Here is a 17,071-nt window from a genome sequence, read left to right on the forward strand (position 1 = left end):
GTTATATTTGCATAAACACATTGTTGGTCAGTCTAGCCTAAAGGGCTGTGCTAGTCAAGAGTTGGTTTCCTTGCATAAAGAAGAGGTGGAGTCATTCAACGGTGTTCACACCCAGCTTCGCAAACCTCTGGGAGGCACACAATAAGAACGTCTCAGTTTCGACTTCTTGTCCCTGCTTGTAGTGGGGTTGAACTTTTCCCTTCGCCCCTCACATCTCTGAAATTCTATTTTGTATAACCTGGAATTCAAAGAAGACCCCTTTGAGAGTTTTCCACTCCCATGTGTCCCCACCATGTGTACCATGTGAATATACATGTCGATAACTTTCTATTTTTCTTTTGTAAATCTTTTTTCCCTCCAACTAAGAATTTTCGGGGGTTGGGGAAGCCTATCCAAATGGATGGCGGGGAGATCACATGCACACGTGACACTCAGGAGGGAGGGTGTTTTAAGAGGATGCCTACCTTAACTGGGGAAGAAACTTCCCTGCTCAAATGGTCTGACCAAAGGTGTCGAATTGCCAGAGAGAGCTGAGCTCAGGCCAATGAGAGAAGAGACGGGGAGGCGTGGTCTCCACCCCTCTTCCCTACCCCTTCTGCCTGTTCAGACTCTTGTTTCTGGCGGACTGGTAAGCGCTGAAGCCCAGAGCCTCACTCTCCCACATCCTGTCCTGATCGCTAGGTGGCAGGCTTACCCCAGCTTCCCGGAAGTCCGGGCCCAGAGGATATTGCGCGCGAAATCCGACGCCCAAAGTAGGTGCGATCCCCCACCCCCGCGCTGCCCCCGCTGTGCACCAAAGGGGCCTGCTCGGCTGTCCTGTGCTATTGATTGCTACCGCTCTTGGGTCTGGAAGTCCTGAGTGTAATCACACAGGCTCCGCGGGCCCCGAAAACCCGGACGGGCTCTCACTCGGCCTTGGTTGGGAGCACTGCACTGGTCAGATAGCTATGCAAATTGAGCCCCCTCCTACCCGCAGTGCTTTGTGTTCCTGCTGGGCTCTGGCTGCTCCCACCCAAGCCCAAACCTGGACTCTCTCGGCAGTGCGCTTCCTCCGACCTGGGCTGTTATGGAGCAGAAGGTGTGCTCCTTCAATGTCCTGCCACCTTGGGGAGTTCCCGCCCCCCCCCCCCCTAGATTTGCAAAGCAAAATTAAACTGCGGGAAAGTTTCTGGGTTCCCATCTACATCAGCTATCACTTCTACCAAGTAAGACTTGGCCCTTAAGACAGAGAAATCAGAGAGCATTTGTGATAGAGTGACTCATATTTGAGACATTTGGCCACCAGCCACAATTTGGTGTGAGTGCTTTAGCGCCTCAGATCCTCACTGTCGCGCTTTGAGGTGAGTGTTGGACCTACTAGAGCAGGAACAAGGGACGCTTAGGAAGCTCCTATGTTGTTGGCAGCTAGGAGAGCCCCCTCTGGGGCCCTTGTCTTCTTTGTGAATGGAACTGGGACCCTAATGCACTTGTGACCCCTACTCTCCCCTCCTACCGGTTCCCACCACCATCAGCTCCAGCTCACCTGTCACACAGGATGTGAGCTGCTTGGGAAATAACCTGGTGTTTTGAAATTGGGGTGAGCTGGTGTCCGGAAAGATCGTTGGTGATCCCGAGGTTGCAGAATGAGAAACAAATGCAGAAATGCAGGAAGCTAAAGCAACAAGTAGATTAAAGTTATTTTTATGTAGCAAGCATGGTGTGGTCTTCATAGGTCCTCAGCAGATTTCTTTGTTGAAACGTTTAACTTGAAAGGGACAAGGGGGTGAGCACACAAACTTGCAAGAAGAGGGAAATATCAGTGTTCAGATGGCTTTAGTTCCAGCTACTAGGGAGGCTGAGAAAGGAGGACCACTTGAGCCCAAGAGTTCAAGGCCAGCGTTGGGCAGCCTGGAGGGATTGGTGGAGAAGGCTGGGCACATTTTACATTGTCTGCCAGTTAAAGAATCTGAGTAGGTTTTTTTTTTTTTTTTTTGTTTGTTTGTTTTTCGAGACAGGGTTTCTCTGTGGCTTTGGAGCCTGTCCTGGCACTAGCTCTGTAGACCAGGCTGGTCTCGAACTCACAGAGATCCGCCTGCCTCTGCCTCCCGAGTGCTGGGATTAAAGGCGTGCGCCACCATCGCCCGGCAATCTGAGTAGTTTAAAAGGCACAGTTTGTACCTTTTCCACTGGAGGGGATTGCCTGGCTCTTTTGTAGCAAAGCAAACAAGGAGCTACCTCAACAGGTGTTAGGATATGTTGATGCCGTTTTGTTTTTTAGTTGTAAATTATGAGGTTACCTAGGAAAGAGGTGTTTTTTAGTCTACCTGACAAAATAGGCATAGGCAAGACGTGACTTAAACCATCCCCCATCTAAAAAACAGAATGTTAGTAAAGTTTTTTTTTAAACCTTTTTTTTTTTTTTTTAGTTTGTGTTTGGAAAATAAACGTGGATGACTTTAAGATTGAAATGATCACTAAAACTCCCTCCCGATACTGCCGTGTAAATAGTGTCTTTATTTTTACGCCTTCACACTTGTGAGAAATGTTTTATGTTGGGACTGGACCCCGACATCTGGGTGACCATCCCTGGCTGTAAAGTGCCCAGTAAGTCAAATGCTTTGCTTGTTCTGTAGCCAATGAGGACCTGAGTTTTATTTCCAGAACCCACATTAAAATAGCCAGATGTGAACCCTCATAATTCCAGAGCTGGGGAGATGAGACAGGCAGGTCCTGGACCCTACTGGCTAGCCAGTCTAACCTACTTTGCAAACACGAGGCCCTAGGGAGAGCCCCTACCTCTAAAAACATGGTGGATAGCTCCCGGAACAACACTGGAGGTTGTTCTTGGACATACACAAACAGACAAACATACAAGGACAAGCAGAAGCCCGTCAGCAGGCCTGAGCATTTGTGTTTTGACAGATGTTCCCTCTTCCTCAGACACTGACTGAACATCCAGGCTCAGCCTCTTCTCAGGACATGGACAATGCCTATGGTGTTTCTCTGCCAGGAGAGTGCCTCAGAAAGCCAGACAGGAAGCGGCTCAAGCTCTATGGAGTGGGGGACCCTGTGGCCATGTTCTCCTCTGATAGCTCCTGCCTGTCCTCTAGAGGAAGAGTCAGCAAATGGTTCTGGGACTCAGCTGAGGAGGGCTACAGAACCTACCATATGGACGAGTATGATGAAGACAAGAACCCCAGTGTGAGTGAAGACCCCTCCCGGCTGGGAGCCAAGAGCAAACTAATTGCAGGGCAGCCAACACCCAGCTCTCTCCTGTCAGGTTGGAGCCATGATCCTCTGGCTGCAGGAGAGCTGGTAATGTCTGCTCTGTACACAGGTCATCTCTGAGATGGGCTGGTAATGTCTGCTCTGTACACAGGTCATCTCTGAGATGGGCTGGTAATGTCTGCTCTGTACACAGGTCATCTCTGAGATGGGCTGGTAATGTCTGCTCTGTAGAAGAGTCAACATTAAGTGAGGCCAGGAGTGTGAAATTCACAGTGCTTATCATATTATACACTGGATAAACACAGCTGCTATTATTATTAATATCATCTGCCATGATTACCATAATCTGTTATATACAATAATTTGGTAAAGAGCTGCACAATAACCCTTATTAATAGTTTTGATCTGTTGAACATCCACCAGGTATCAGCGACTGTTCTAGGTATTGGTGTCATAGCAGTGAGCAAAACTCCAGTCTTGCCCTATGTATTTATATTTTAGTTGAGACAGACAGATCAGAACTACATATAGCATTTACTGCACTGCAAAGCAAATGAAGAAAGGGGAAGGTGGACAGAGAATGATGGCCCGCTGAGAAGTGTGGCTGTTTGACATAGGGTGTCATAGAAGGCGACTTTTAATCAGGTGACTTTAGAACAGAGGCGTGAAAAAAGTGAGGCTATGTTAACTATCCAGTGCTGTAACAAATCACCCCAAGTCGCAGCAGCTGACATGGCAAACACTTCCCAGTTGCTGGACTCCTAGTGGGCGTGTCCGGCTCAGGGGTTTCTGCCACTGTACCCTGAAGCTACCCTGTGCATCTGAAAGTTTGACTGCGTGGTGGGGCTTGGACAGGTGAGAGACTCTGTCTCCAAACTCACTTCTGTGGCTCCTTGGTGGGCACCTGTTTCTCTCCACGTGGACTGACTCAGGTATGGCAGCTGACTCCCTTCAGGGCAGATGTCTCAAGACAGAATGAGAGACTGTGAGTACCCAACATTGGAGCCACTCGCTTTTGTGACCTAGCCTTAGAGGTGACATCCCAGCATTTCTGCATGTTCTCCTCTTCAGGGGCAGGTGGCAGGTTCAGTCTCTGCACAGGGTGCCCACCCCAGGGACCGCACAGCCGAGGGAATAGCTTGTACGAGGGCCCAGCCCGGAGCTGTGCTGGATCAGATCAAGGAAACCCTTGGGTTGCAGTAAAGCCAGACTGGGGGTCATGGGGTCAGGAAGGCTCTGGATATTGTAGGGCCTCGTGGGACATGGTGAGCGTTCTTTCTGTAGACAGAGCTGGGTAGGAAGTGTTCAGGGGGGAGCAGTATGCATGATGCCGTTTCAGTTTTCCATATGAAGACAGATGACAGGCAGGGGAGTAACAGGAGAGGGAGTGGGGAGCTATGGCAGTGATCCTGGTGGCTTGCACTGGAATCTTGGCAGTGGGGCGTCACAAGAGGGTAGCTGAATGGGCTGTGACTGCAGAGCTATTGGATTTGGAGATGCTGCCTGTGTTTGGAGGAAACAGTTTCCTTCCCAGGGGTGGTGAGCATTGCCTGTTATTTGTGTAACTCTCGGCTCCTTCAAGTTAATTCTTTTGTCTCTCCTGCTTCCTTTGCTCCTCACATAAGGCAGGAGTCAGGAGTCCGATCCTCCTACTAGGATTAACACCTTATGGGGTGGCAAGCAGACATTGCTGCTCTTGGTTGGCATTCCTTTGCCGTGCTCACCTACCTGTACACTCTGTCTGCAGGGCATCATTAACTTGGGCACCAGTGAGAACAAACTCTGCTTTGACCTTCTGTCCAGGCGGGTGAGTACCGGGACTGCCATCTCTAGGGCCTTCTTAAATCCTTTGCTACAGTAACTTGCTACATGCCTCACTGGCCCTGACTGAAGAGCTGGGAAGACAGGCATTGCAGGTTTGCCTTGGGAACAACTCCCCTCTCCTCCCCTTTCGTTTCTTTACCTCCCCTCCCCTCCTCTCCCCAGCCTAACCCCGTCTGCCATCAGCACTATATCCATCTCTATTCCTTAATTTCTTTTTATCTTTACTGGCGATTGAACCCAGCGCTCACACAGTCTAGGCAAGCTGAACTATGCCTTCACCTTCTTAACTTTCTACTTTAAGGCAAGGTCTAAGTTTCTCAGGCTGATCTTGAACTTATTCTGCCAGGCAGGCCTTGGATTTGGAATCTTCCTCCCTTAACCTTCAGTGTAACTGGGATTCCAGGCCTGTACCCTCAGGCCTGGCTTCTATGGCTGTTTCTAATCTAGCTTGTAAAATTCCTTAAAATTTCATCAGATTATGTGTATGGGTGCTCTGCTTTCGTGTATGTCTGTGCACCAGGTACATGCCTGGTGCCTGCTGAGGCCAGAAGAGGGAGTCTGCTACCCTGGAACTGTAGTTACAGAGTTGTGAGGCACCATGTAGGTGCTGGGAGTTGAACCCAGGTTCTAAGAAGCTGAGGCAGGAGGAGCGCTGTGAGCCTGAGGCCATCTTGGGTTCACAGTAAGTACCAAGAAAGCCAGGGTGACACAGCAAGAGCGTGCCTCAGTTCTACAAAAGTGAAAATAGCTAGAATTGGTTTCGGTAGGTAATATTTAATTTACCTAATATACCTGGTAATAAATATACAATTGTTGATATTTATTAATACTTGTTTTTATGAAGTCTTTACAGTTCAGACCAGTGACCTAGTAAATGCTAAGTAGCCTCAGATACCAGTGGCTTCTTTGTTTTAAGGGGCGACAGGAAGGCTGGACACTGCGGGACCCAGGCTTAGAGAAGTAGGTAATTCCAGTTTTTCTGGTCCCCTGCCCAAGGACATCATGCTATCAGCTCTCTTTGACCATATAGCCATGGTGCTCTAGTATCACTAACCCAGTACCTTTCTATACAAGGAATGGTCTAAAATTTGCTGCCACACACCAAGGGTGAGATTGAGTGGAACCCTCAGGAGACGGTGTCCAAGTCCCCTCTCTAAAGCTGGAGCCAAGGCCAAGTTACATCACCCTGCTCTGGAGCATGCACTGACCTCTGGGGACACTGAGCAGTTGCCCTCCCACCACTGCTTCTGTACCCACCCTCTGATTGTGCTGTACCGAGAGCTAGAGTCAGAAGCTCTGGATATGGTTTGCTGGCTTTGCCTACACTTTGCGAGCCCTGGGTTGCTTCTCTGTGAAATGGCCCGGGAGTGTTGTCCTGCACTCCTGTCGCCTTCCTCGAGGAGCAGAGGAAACCAGCTGCTGTGCAGATGCAGGTGACAGTTCAGCCCTCTGCCTTGCTCTGTTCCCTTTGTGTCCCCAGCTGACACAGAATGACATGCTTCATGTGGAGCCCTCGCTGCTGCAGTACCCGGACTGGAGGGGACATCTGTTGTAAGTGTCTCCACAGGCTGGTGGGTCTCAACGGGGGTGATGTTGACTGACCCCAGGGAGGCACAGTAGTGCTTGGACACATCTGTGGTTGAAGGTCTACTGCCCAGGGATGTGCTGTTAAACTACAAAGCACAGGGAAGCCTCTCAACAAAGAACTGTTCCATCTACATATCAGTAGAGGCGGAGTGAGGGAGCTGGTTGTAGGCTAAGAACATAGTGTGGAGACCCGGTGACCAGGGGCTGTCCTGCCAGCCCCAAATCCGTCCCCGTATTCCCAGAAAGTCTGAGGAGAGTGAGGAGATTGTCCCTGCTTTCCCAGTAGCTTTAGAGATGACAGATGGGTGTCTAGGGAGCTGGCTGGGACTCACTCTCAATTGTAAGATAGGCTGCTGTATACTGATCATCTCTTGGAGGTCAGACAAGCCCAGCAGGACTTGATCTAAGATGTATTCTGAAGCTCATATTCTTAGAAAAGGGTCATCAGGATGGTGGACCCTGGGGCAGGGGCTGTGCCACTTACCAGCAAGTGATTTAACTCCCTCAAACCTCAGTTTCTTTGTAAAATGGGAATGATAGTAACCATAGTCACCATGGAACATTCTCCAAATGACATATGTGTGATATTGTCCCTCAGTAAGAACCACAGTAACAGCCGGGCGGTGGTGGCACACCTTTCATCCCAGTACTTGAGAGGCAGAGGCAGGCGGATCTCTGAGTTTGAGGCCAGCCTGGTCTGTCTATAAGAGCTAGTTCCAGGACAGGCTCCAAAGCTACAGAGAAACCCTGCCTTGAAAAACCAACCAACCAACCAAACAAACAAAAAAGCACAGTAACATCAGTTCCTATTATGATAATGTTTATTATTATTGTTTTCATCAGCTAGATCTATGTAGTGTTCGTTTTCATCCACTGCGTGGGAAGGTGGATATCCTAGAACCACACAGAATGAATGCTTTGCGGCTGGATGGGGGAGGGGGTACTGGCGTGGAGACAAATGCCTTACCATATCTACCTCTGGGAAGGGAGGACAGAGCAGTGGCAGCTAGCCACCTGCGGTTCCCAGACAGGCTCTGGAGTGGACAGGGCTGAGACCCTCTGACAAGTGTCGTACTTGTTGATCTGTCCTTCTAGCCTGCGGGAAGAAGTGGCAAAGTTCTTGTCTTTCTACTGTAAGAGCCCGGCGCCCCTCAAACCAGAGAATGTGAGTCACCCCTTCCTTACGGGTGCGGGGTGGGAGGGTGCTTTCACTTAGGCTTGCCTCCCAACCCCATTGTGCCTTGTCCCTCTTGACCCCCTCACCTTTGAGAGAGACACCCAGAGTGGACAGTTCTGTCTCTTGTTGGTCCCCAGAAATAAACTTGGCTGGGAACCCAGAAAGACCTTCATCAGAATGGACCCTCAGGGCCCTGGGGAGAGGCCTGGGTCTTCCCCTTGTCCTTGCTCTTCTCTGTCACCCTTGTCTCTTGTCACCCCTAGGTGGTTGTTTTGAATGGCTGCGCCTCGCTCTTTTCCGCTCTGGCCACAGTGCTCTGTGAGGCAGGAGGTGAGTGAACTCCATGCCCCCTCCCTCAGCTTTGTGCCAAGGCTGGGCTGTGACCCCAGTTACCTGTCATCAGAGCCTTCAGCAATAAGAGAATATAAAGATTACAGGGCCTTAAGTGCGTGGCTTAACCAGACATCTGGGGCAGCAGTTCTGATGAGATCCATATGGGGTCAGGGTCCTGTTTTCTTTCTCTCTGAGTCCCTCTGCTTTCCCTCCGTGTCAGGTCATGGTGACATCTTCCCTGGCACTGTCTTATAGCAAGGAAAAATGACAGTAGCAACAAGCTGGTCTCTCTCCTGTTGGGCAGGGCATCGAGGGTGCTCCTTCTCAAAAGGATCCCAGTGCGACTCTTACCAAATAGAAATTACGTGTAAACCTAAAGGAGTCCCTGGCAAATGGCCTAAGGGAGCCAGTGTCGGCTTAGTCCAGACTGGTTCATGCCATGGCTGGGGAAGGACTGACTTGGATACACTGCGGGTCATATTTCAAACAAACAAAACAAAACAAACGAATACATCAAACTAAACAAAAGCCATTTTTTTTTCTCGTTGCAAGGAAAGAAATTGGATGGCTATTGAATAGACAGCCAGCTGCTCTAAGAGGCATTGTGTAAGAGCTGGTTGTAGCTAAGTGTCAGTTGTTGTAAGGTTAGAGTCCTGCTCACGAGAGCCTAACTAATAAGTTAACACTGGTCACATGTGGTCACCAGATACTGCATTCCAGGCTAGATCGTGTGGCTTCATTCCTCCATAACATGGATTCTTTGACTAAACCCATTTTACCTGTGAGAAGACTGAGGCCAGACGTTAAGTAAAAGTCAGAGTCACACAAACAGAAGCAGTCACCAGGACTTGAACCCTAAAGGGAGATTTGCTGTGAGAATATGATAGACAAGTTCTTATTCAGTCTAGAACAGTCAGATGCAGGGGCCCAATAGGCTCCCCCATTCTACCTGCAGGCGACCATGAGATCCTGAGTCAATGCCGATTCTCTGCCCTGTTTCAGGTCCCAAGCTAGGATGTTCAGGAGGATAGGTAGATCAAATGCATTTTTTATGATAAATTATAGTGGATTTATTTGCATGTGATCCCATTTTAAGTGAGCATCTTTAAGTGAGACATTTAGAAAGTCTGACCTTAGGGGATCCAAGCTTTAAGGTTTGGGGAGTTGAGAGGAGTCAGAATATGTTCCAGATATTTCCCAATGGAGGCTTGGGAGAGCTGCGGATTTCATGATAGGTGTCTGGGGTATCTAAGTCAGAGGCCAATGAGCTGCCACTCCTTCTCCTAGAGGCTCTCTTGATTCCCACCCCTTACTATGGAGCCATAACCCAGCATGTCTATCTCTATGGCAACGTCCGACTGGCTTATGTCTACCTGGAGAGTGAGGTAAGATTGCCTGTATTCTAGTTCTTGCATCTGGATCTTCCTGTAGGCCAGGGTTTGCTGGGTCTGAATTTGTGGGGGACCTGAAGGAATCCTGTGCTTTGGGGCTGCTGTGAAATGGAAGTGGAGCCTCTGCCTGGGTTCTCTAGAAGCTCCAAGCTACAGGCTCTAAGATTGCTGGGTCCACAGAGAAGCCTAGAACTAGCCCTAGAAATGAGCGGGTGGGAAGGGGGAAGCTTATGCCTTGGAAGTCCTGAGAGCCAATCAGAGCATCCTTGCTGCCTCTGCCAGAAATCTGAGTGATGAGGGATGTCCCTGTTGTGAAGGGTGGGGCAGAAGGCCAGAAGGGGAAGTGTCCCCTCCCTTTTTCCAGAGGCCAGACCCAGAAGACTGGAGATGATGGGGAGGAGAGACCCAAGAGTTCAAGTTTGGGGTGGGAGTGGGGCTCTGAATTTGGCTGCTGTCTTTGGTGGGTCTTTTCCCAGGTATCTGGATTGAACACACGTCCCTTCCAGCTCACAGTGGAGAAGCTGGAGTTGGCCCTGCAAGGAGTTAATTCTGAGGTCTGGGGAATCAGTCAAATGCAGGGCTGTGAGTGGGTGGCCCCAGAAGGGACTGGACCCTTCATCTCTCTGGAGTTGGGTTTGTAACTCTGATAGGGACATATGAGGAGGAGTTGGAGAACCGTCCTTGGGCAGGGGTCAGGCAGAATCCTGTGTCTTTGGAGGGTCTTCCCATTAGAAAATGACCCTGAAAGCACAGTTCACAGAGGACCAGGGGGCTTCATTAACAATTTTCCCTCACAAGAAAGGGTAATAGGAGGTGGTGGGTTTGGATCAAATTGCCTATCTGCATGGAAATGCCAAGAGTGAAGCCCTCTGTTGTTTTCAATGAATGTGTGTGTCTTAGTCACTGTTCTGTTGCTGTGAAGAGACACCACGACCAAGGGAATTCGTAAAAGAAAGCATTTCATTGGGGGCTTGCTTACAGTTTCAGAGAGTTAGTCCATGATCATCATGGCAGGAAGCAGACGAGCAGGGCACTGTAGCAGTAGCTTTACATCCTGATCTATAGGCAGCAGGCAGAGAGAGAGACTGGGCTTTTGAAGTCTTAAAGCCCACCCAAGTGATACACCTCCTCCAGCAAGCCCACAGCTCCCCCATCCTTTCCAGACAGTTCCACTAAAGACCAAGCATTCAAACGTAGGAGCCAATGGGTCATTCTAAGTCAAACCACCACACTTTGCTAATTAAAAGGACACTCCCCCATCCCAGTTCCTTTGTTTCTGCTTCTCATGGAAGTTTATAGTTTAGTGAGTTTCTCTGGCAATTTGAGGGGTGATCCTGCTCTTTTTGAGGACTCCCTAGTAAAGGCAGAGACTCAGGTTCTTGTGCTTCCCAGCCATTTTCAGCATCTGTGCACTTCATTGAGGTCACTGGGGTCACTGGGTGGTTACCTTTGTCATTCAAGCTCCCAAGTGCTCACAACAGGAACTGTGGAAATCCCCAACTCCCGTGTAGAATTCTTCCCACTCAAACAGCCTCTCTGCTAGCAGCTGGGCACATTTCCCCATTTCCTGCCTGTGTTCTTTCCACAGTTGGCACGACACAGCAGACAGAACTCTAGTCCCGTTCATTTGCTTCTTGTTGGGTCATGAGTGTGCCCCTGCCCTGCTTCCCTGGGATTCAGGCAGCTTTCAGCCTCATCTAGTGGGACTGTAAGGTTCTAGGGTTGGGGGGGACACAGTAACACCCCCATGGATGGTTTTAGGGTGTCAAGGTCAAAGGCCTCATCCTCATCAACCCCCAGAACCCTCTGGGTGACATCTACTCCCCTGAAGAGCTACAGGAGTTCCTGGGATTTGCCATGAGGTGAGCTATACCTACCCCATGAAGTGAGCAGACATGGCTCGGATGTGAGCCTTGGGACAGGTCCTTATGCCTTCTTAGCTCACTGGCCTACTACCAGCTTTGGTGTCTCTCTGTCTTCTCAAAACACCAGCTGCAACACTCTAGGGCCACGCCCCATGCTGAACATTTATAATTTTTTGTATGTTAGCCTGTGTTCATGTGTATAGTTGAATGTGGAGGACGGAGGTCATTCCTTAGAAGCCTTCTAATACATTCTGAGAAAGTGTTTCACTGGTCTGGTATACTAGGCTGTCTGAAATCCTCTTGTCCTTACTTCTCCAGCACTGGTATTGCAAGTGCATGCCACCAGGCCCATGTGTTTAGCAGGTTATGGGTATCAAACCTGGGTCTTGTTTGCAAGGTGGCTCTTTACTGAGCTGGCCGTGTTCCCAGCTGGCATCGTCTGTGCTGTCTCTATGGTCGTCATCAGAGCAGCCCCATAGAAATGGGTTCTGTCATCATTCCTGCTTGACAGAGCCTCAGAGTGGTCTAACCATGAGTGGGAACGACATGAATCTGAGTCCATTTGTCTCCAGCCTGCCATGGAGGACCCCAAGGGTGCCTCCCCTCCCGTCTTGCAGTGCTTCAAAAGCGCTAGAGTCCTTTGTTTTATGGATGTAGCTTCTATTTGTGAAATTATAGACCAAATCAGGGTGTTCCTGGGATCAAATTGGGGTGTTTCTGGGATAAGCTGGTTTAAAACCCTGGGGTAGTCTGTGGTCCTCTGATATTCTCAATGCTGAGTGACGCATTTTGGCTCCCTCTTTCCCACCATCTACCCACTGCAGGCACCAGCTTCACGTGATCATGGATGAGGTTTACATGTTGTCCGTGTTTGAAGAGTCTCTTGGGTACCGGAGTGTCCTGAGCCTGGAAAGGTGAGGAGCTCACTGCAGCTGATTCTCCAGCACCTGGACTGGCTCACAGTTTCCCAGCCTATTTCTGGGTGAGCCTATAGGACATGGCCTGCCCCAGGGCAGTTCCATTAATGTCTGTTTGATCTTGCTGGTCCTCAGACCAGGAAGATTAGGTAGATCAGGGGTCTTCAGATTATTCTATGACATTCCCAAGCGCTTCAAGGAGGGCCTTGGCAATATTTGAAGAAGTACTGGGTCTATGAGAACTGGACTCCTGCTGTTTCCTTCCTCTTCAGAGCAGTTCTAGTTCCTTCTGTCCGTCCATCATTCCTTCTGTCTGTCCATCCATCTCCCCATCCATTCATCTATCCCCTGACATACTTCATCCTTCCACTCACCTACTCATCGATTTGTCTATCAGATTTCTACCTAGGAAAAGGTCTCAGCAGCTAAAGGCACAGCTAGCAATTCCATGATAGCGGCAAGAAGTGCTAAGGTGGAGGTGGCTGAGAAGCTGAGAGACCTGGTTTCCTGGGGTTGATCAGACAAGCCATTTGAGGAAGTGATGCTGGACCTGCTTTCCAGCTCAGAGGTCAGGCTCATGGCTTCTCACTCAGCTCCCACAGACATGTGGAGCAGTGAGCTTGGCTGTGTTCTAATGATAGTTACAGAAATAGGCAGCAGGCTGGCCCCCATGCTAACGGAAGCATGAGCATTGGTGATTCAAAGACAAGACACCCAGTTTCATCTCTCCATGTATCTATTCACTGGCATGTCTGTGATCTCCTGGCTCTGGGTTGCTTATGTCTCCTTGTTCTGCTCTCTGTAGGCTGCCTGACCCCCAGAGGACACACTTGATGTGGGCCACCAGCAAGGTGAATCTCTGGCTAGCCTGGGTGAGAGGGGGGGGGGGAATCAGTTTCTCCTGTGGAAGCTGGCCACGGCTATCATGCATCTTCTTGTAGGACTTTGGAATGTCTGGACTCCGCTTTGGCATCTTGTACACAGAAAATCAGCATGTGGCTACTGCTGTTGCCTCCCTCTGTCGCTATCATGGTCTCAGTGGCCTGGTCCAACACCAGATGGCACAGCTGCTCCGGGACCATGGTGATTTGTCTGGATCTTACAGGAGGAGTGGGGTTGTAATGTGTGTGGGACTTGGGGCTCACGGGTGCCTCCCCTGTGGAGGAGCTGAGGTGATGTCTTGCAGTGTCGTCTCTGGGTTCAGACCGTCCTCAGTCACTTGTTTGCTGTCTGGGTAGCACATCTCCTCACCCTCATCTGGAGAATAGGGCTGATAATGGTGCTAGTCTTGTGGTCAAGTGTGGCCTGTAATTTGGTTAGAACAATACGTGCCATAAAACAGGCTCTTGATGAATGTGAACTCACTGACCAGGTGCAGTGCTATGTGTCTGTTCTTGTAGCTACTTGGGGGGCTGAAGGAGGAGGATCCTTCCAGTTCAGGAGTTCCAGGCTAGCCTGGGCAACATAGCAAGATTCCACCTTCAAAAACGAACTTTAGTTCCCGTTGAACACAGATCAGAAGTTCCTGAGGAAATGTCAGTATGATGGTGGGCTCTCTGCCTCTGAGATCTGGATCGTTCCTGCCTTCAGCAATGAGTTCAGAGAGCAACGCTGTCCTGTAATTGTTGCTCTTCACTGTCTTTCAGATGTCCTTTTGGTCCATCTCATTTCCCTCCCTGGGGCCTTAGGGAGAATTCCTACAGTTCCCCTTGTCTTGCAGGTGTGGAAAAGGAGGATCGGGTACTAATTACCAATCTAATAGCCTAAAAAGTTTTAGAAACAGCAGTGATACCTACTGAATGTTGATAAAGGCAGCCAGGACACTTGCTCTTACATTGATGGTGGGGACAGGAGGTGGCTCAGCCATAGTGAAAAACAATTCAGCAATTTCCTCTAAACACACCTATCAAATAACCCAGTGGCGACAGGCCCAAGTGAGGAACCGTGATGGTCACACAAAAACCTGCATACATGCTGTTAGCTGTTTTTGTTTTTGTTTTTTTTTTTTCATAATCACCCACATCTGCAAACTGCTCCACAGGGGAGTTTATACACAGATGTGTCCCGTCCACACCGTGGAATACTTATGCCAATAAAGTCCATGGCAATGTGGATTCCTCCCAAAGACACTGTACTATTGAGAGAAGCTTAGAGTCAAGACTTTACATACCCTATGAGGCTGGTTTTGGGGACATTTAGGAATGAACAAGACTGTCATGTGTGTGACATATCAGTCATTGGGATAGTCTTTGGGGTTATTTAAATCCTGATTGTGGTAGTACTTTCAAAAGTGTATGAATGTGTTATAATCCATAGAGCGTGTACCCCTCAAAAGAGGTTAATAAATCTATGACAACCAGAGAGGTGAAGTTGCTGAAGGCTTCCTTTCCCCAAGGTGCCCCACTGGGATAGGGATTTGATCTGTGTGAATCTAAGTATCACTTTGTACCTGCAGATACCTTTGGTTTGGTTCACATCCTGGGGGACTTTGTACCCTGGGCTCCTGAATGTGGTCTGGGAGCTGGCACTCAGGGCTGTATACCTGGATCAAAGGCACTTTGTACTGATCACTGGACTCCCAGCTCCTCTGAACCCATGACTCAGGAAGCCAGAAAGAAGAAGGACTCCTGTGGTGTTGGCTGCCATGCCCTTTTGTCTTTCAGTGTTTAGATTAATGCAACGATCCATGGGAGTTTTAGATTCCTGCTTCCCTTCCCTTAGACTGGATCAGCCAGGTGTACCTGCCAGAAAACCACGCCCGACTCAAGGCTGCCCATACCTATGTCTCAGAGGAGCTCAGAGCCCTGGGGATACCCTTCGTGAGTCGTGGGGCAGGCTTCTTCATCTGGGTTGACTTAAGAAAGGTAAATAGGGTGGAGCTGTGGGTGGAGGGAATGTCTGGCAGGGGAAGCCCCGTAGGGTCTCCTGCGTCCTGAGCTACTTCTGTCCTCCCAGTACCTGCGCAGAGGCACCTTTGAGGAGGAGGGGCTGCTCTGGCGCCAGTTTTTGGACAACAAGGTGCTGCTGTCCTGTGGGAAGACCTTTGAGTGTAAAGAACCCGGCTGGTTCCGGGTGGTCTTCTCAGACAAGGAGAACCGGCTCCGCTTGGGTGAGCAGTCTCTTCCCCCAGCCTCCCAACAGCATCTTTCCGGCCACTCCTGCTTCTGACCCGATCAACCCCGTACTGACCACTCCTCACTTCTTCTCAGGGATGCAAAGGGTGCGGCAGGTGCTTGCAAGGCAATCTCAAGTGGTAGATGAGGCCTCTCCCTGTCACACTCAGGAGCCAAGTACCCAGCCCATGTGAGTAGGCCATTGCCTCACAAGCACCCTCACGACCTGGACAAGAAAGGCCACGGGAGATTAAATGTGGATTGCCGTTTGTCGACAGGACTTGTCACTTGGCTTTGGCCTTGAAGAGCCATTTCCTGCCCTCCCTGCTGGCTGTGTGAAGCTGTTTAAACTGATGCTATTCTGGGCTGTTGCTGTCCTCTGTTCAGTGGGACTGGGACCAGCCAGATGCCTGTGCTGTCAATAGTGTACAGGATAGGGAGTCCTGACTGTTCCTAACACAGCTCCTCTCTAGGAGAAGAGTAAACAAGCAGCTGTTCATTCTTTGTGATGGTGCCTTCTTGCCTTCCTTGTTGCCAGGGAAACAAGCCAGAGGAACTGTACACACACACACACACACACACACACACACACACACAAAGTGATAGCATTCCAAGGTGTATGGGGTGAATTTGGTTTGTTTGGGGTGCCCAGAACAGGCCTCAGCTTGGGATGCAGAGAGCAGAATTCTGTGGTGGGAAAGCAGTGGCTCCTCAGTAGAGCTAAAATGCCCCATCAAGTTCTGAAACACACCTCCACTTACCTAGGAAGAAGGTACCTTCACTGGCTCCCACAGCAGTAGCCTGGCAATGGCTGGAGAGGAGGCCCAGTGGTTAAGAGCACTTGCTGTTCTTCAGAGGACAGGAGTTCAGTTCCCAGAGCTCACAGCGGGCAGCTTATGGCAAATGTGTGCCCGTGCATGCACACACATGCACATATACACAAATAAACCATAAAAAGGAATCTCAAGTGTACCATTCATTTGTCCATTGCTTTCTGCCATTTTCTTCCCATTTTTCTATTTTGTGGTTTTTCCCTATCATTGGCTTATTTTTCTCCCTTTTCTTAGATTTTTCTGGGTTTCCTCCTGTCTTATGGTTTTTATTGCTGTGAAGAGACCATGAGCTTGGCAACTTTTATAAAGTAAAACATTTAAGTAGGGAGGCTCGCTTACAGTTTCATAGGTTCAGTCCATTATCATGGTGTGCTGTGGGACAACGGCCTTTTATCCTGTCACTTGTATTACTTTAATAAAGCGCTGATTGGTCAGTAGGCAGGCAAGAAGTATAGGCGGGGCGACCAGGCAGGAAGTAGTAGAGGTAAGGCAATGAGAACAGGAGAATTCTGAGAAGAGGAAAGAGTAGTCTGCAGTCATCACCCAGCCACAGAGGAAGCAAGATGAAAACACCGCACTGCTAAAGGTACCAAGCCACGTGGCTAACACAGACAAGAATGGTGGGCTAATTTAAGATGTAAGAATTAGTTAATAAGAAGCCTGAGCTAATAGGCCAGCCAGTGTTATAATTACTGTAAGCCTCTGTGTGTTTCTTTGGGACTGAATGGCTGTGGAATCCGGCAGGACAGGAACCTCTGTCAACAATGGGGAACATTGTGCAGGCAGACATGGTGCTGGAGCTAAGAGTGCTACATCTTGCAGGC

General features: G+C 49.5%; 1 protein-coding gene across 1 annotated transcript; it reads left to right on the forward strand.

Moving 5' to 3' along the window:
• Nucleotides 1-623: 623 nt before the first annotated feature.
• Accs (1-aminocyclopropane-1-carboxylate synthase homolog (inactive)) lies at nt 624-16,344 on the forward strand. Its single transcript, XM_026787660.1, has 16 exons — nt 624-752; nt 2,990-3,180; nt 4,955-5,014; nt 6,512-6,582; nt 7,714-7,783; nt 8,059-8,125; nt 9,416-9,513; nt 9,996-10,073; nt 11,281-11,381; nt 12,209-12,298; nt 13,107-13,152; nt 13,243-13,384; nt 15,023-15,165; nt 15,257-15,410; nt 15,511-15,604; nt 15,693-16,344. Exons 2-16 carry the CDS (start codon nt 3,055-3,057, stop codon nt 15,751-15,753), a joined length of 1,401 nt encoding a protein of 466 aa, XP_026643461.1. The 5' UTR covers nt 624-752; nt 2,990-3,054; the 3' UTR covers nt 15,754-16,344.
• The last annotated feature ends 727 nt before the right edge of the window (nt 16,345-17,071 follow it).

This window comes from Microtus ochrogaster, assembly GCF_000317375.1.
Source record: "Microtus ochrogaster isolate Prairie Vole_2 chromosome 14 unlocalized genomic scaffold, MicOch1.0 chr14_random_1, whole genome shotgun sequence".
NCBI classification, from domain to species: Eukaryota; Metazoa; Chordata; class Mammalia; order Rodentia; family Cricetidae; genus Microtus; species Microtus ochrogaster.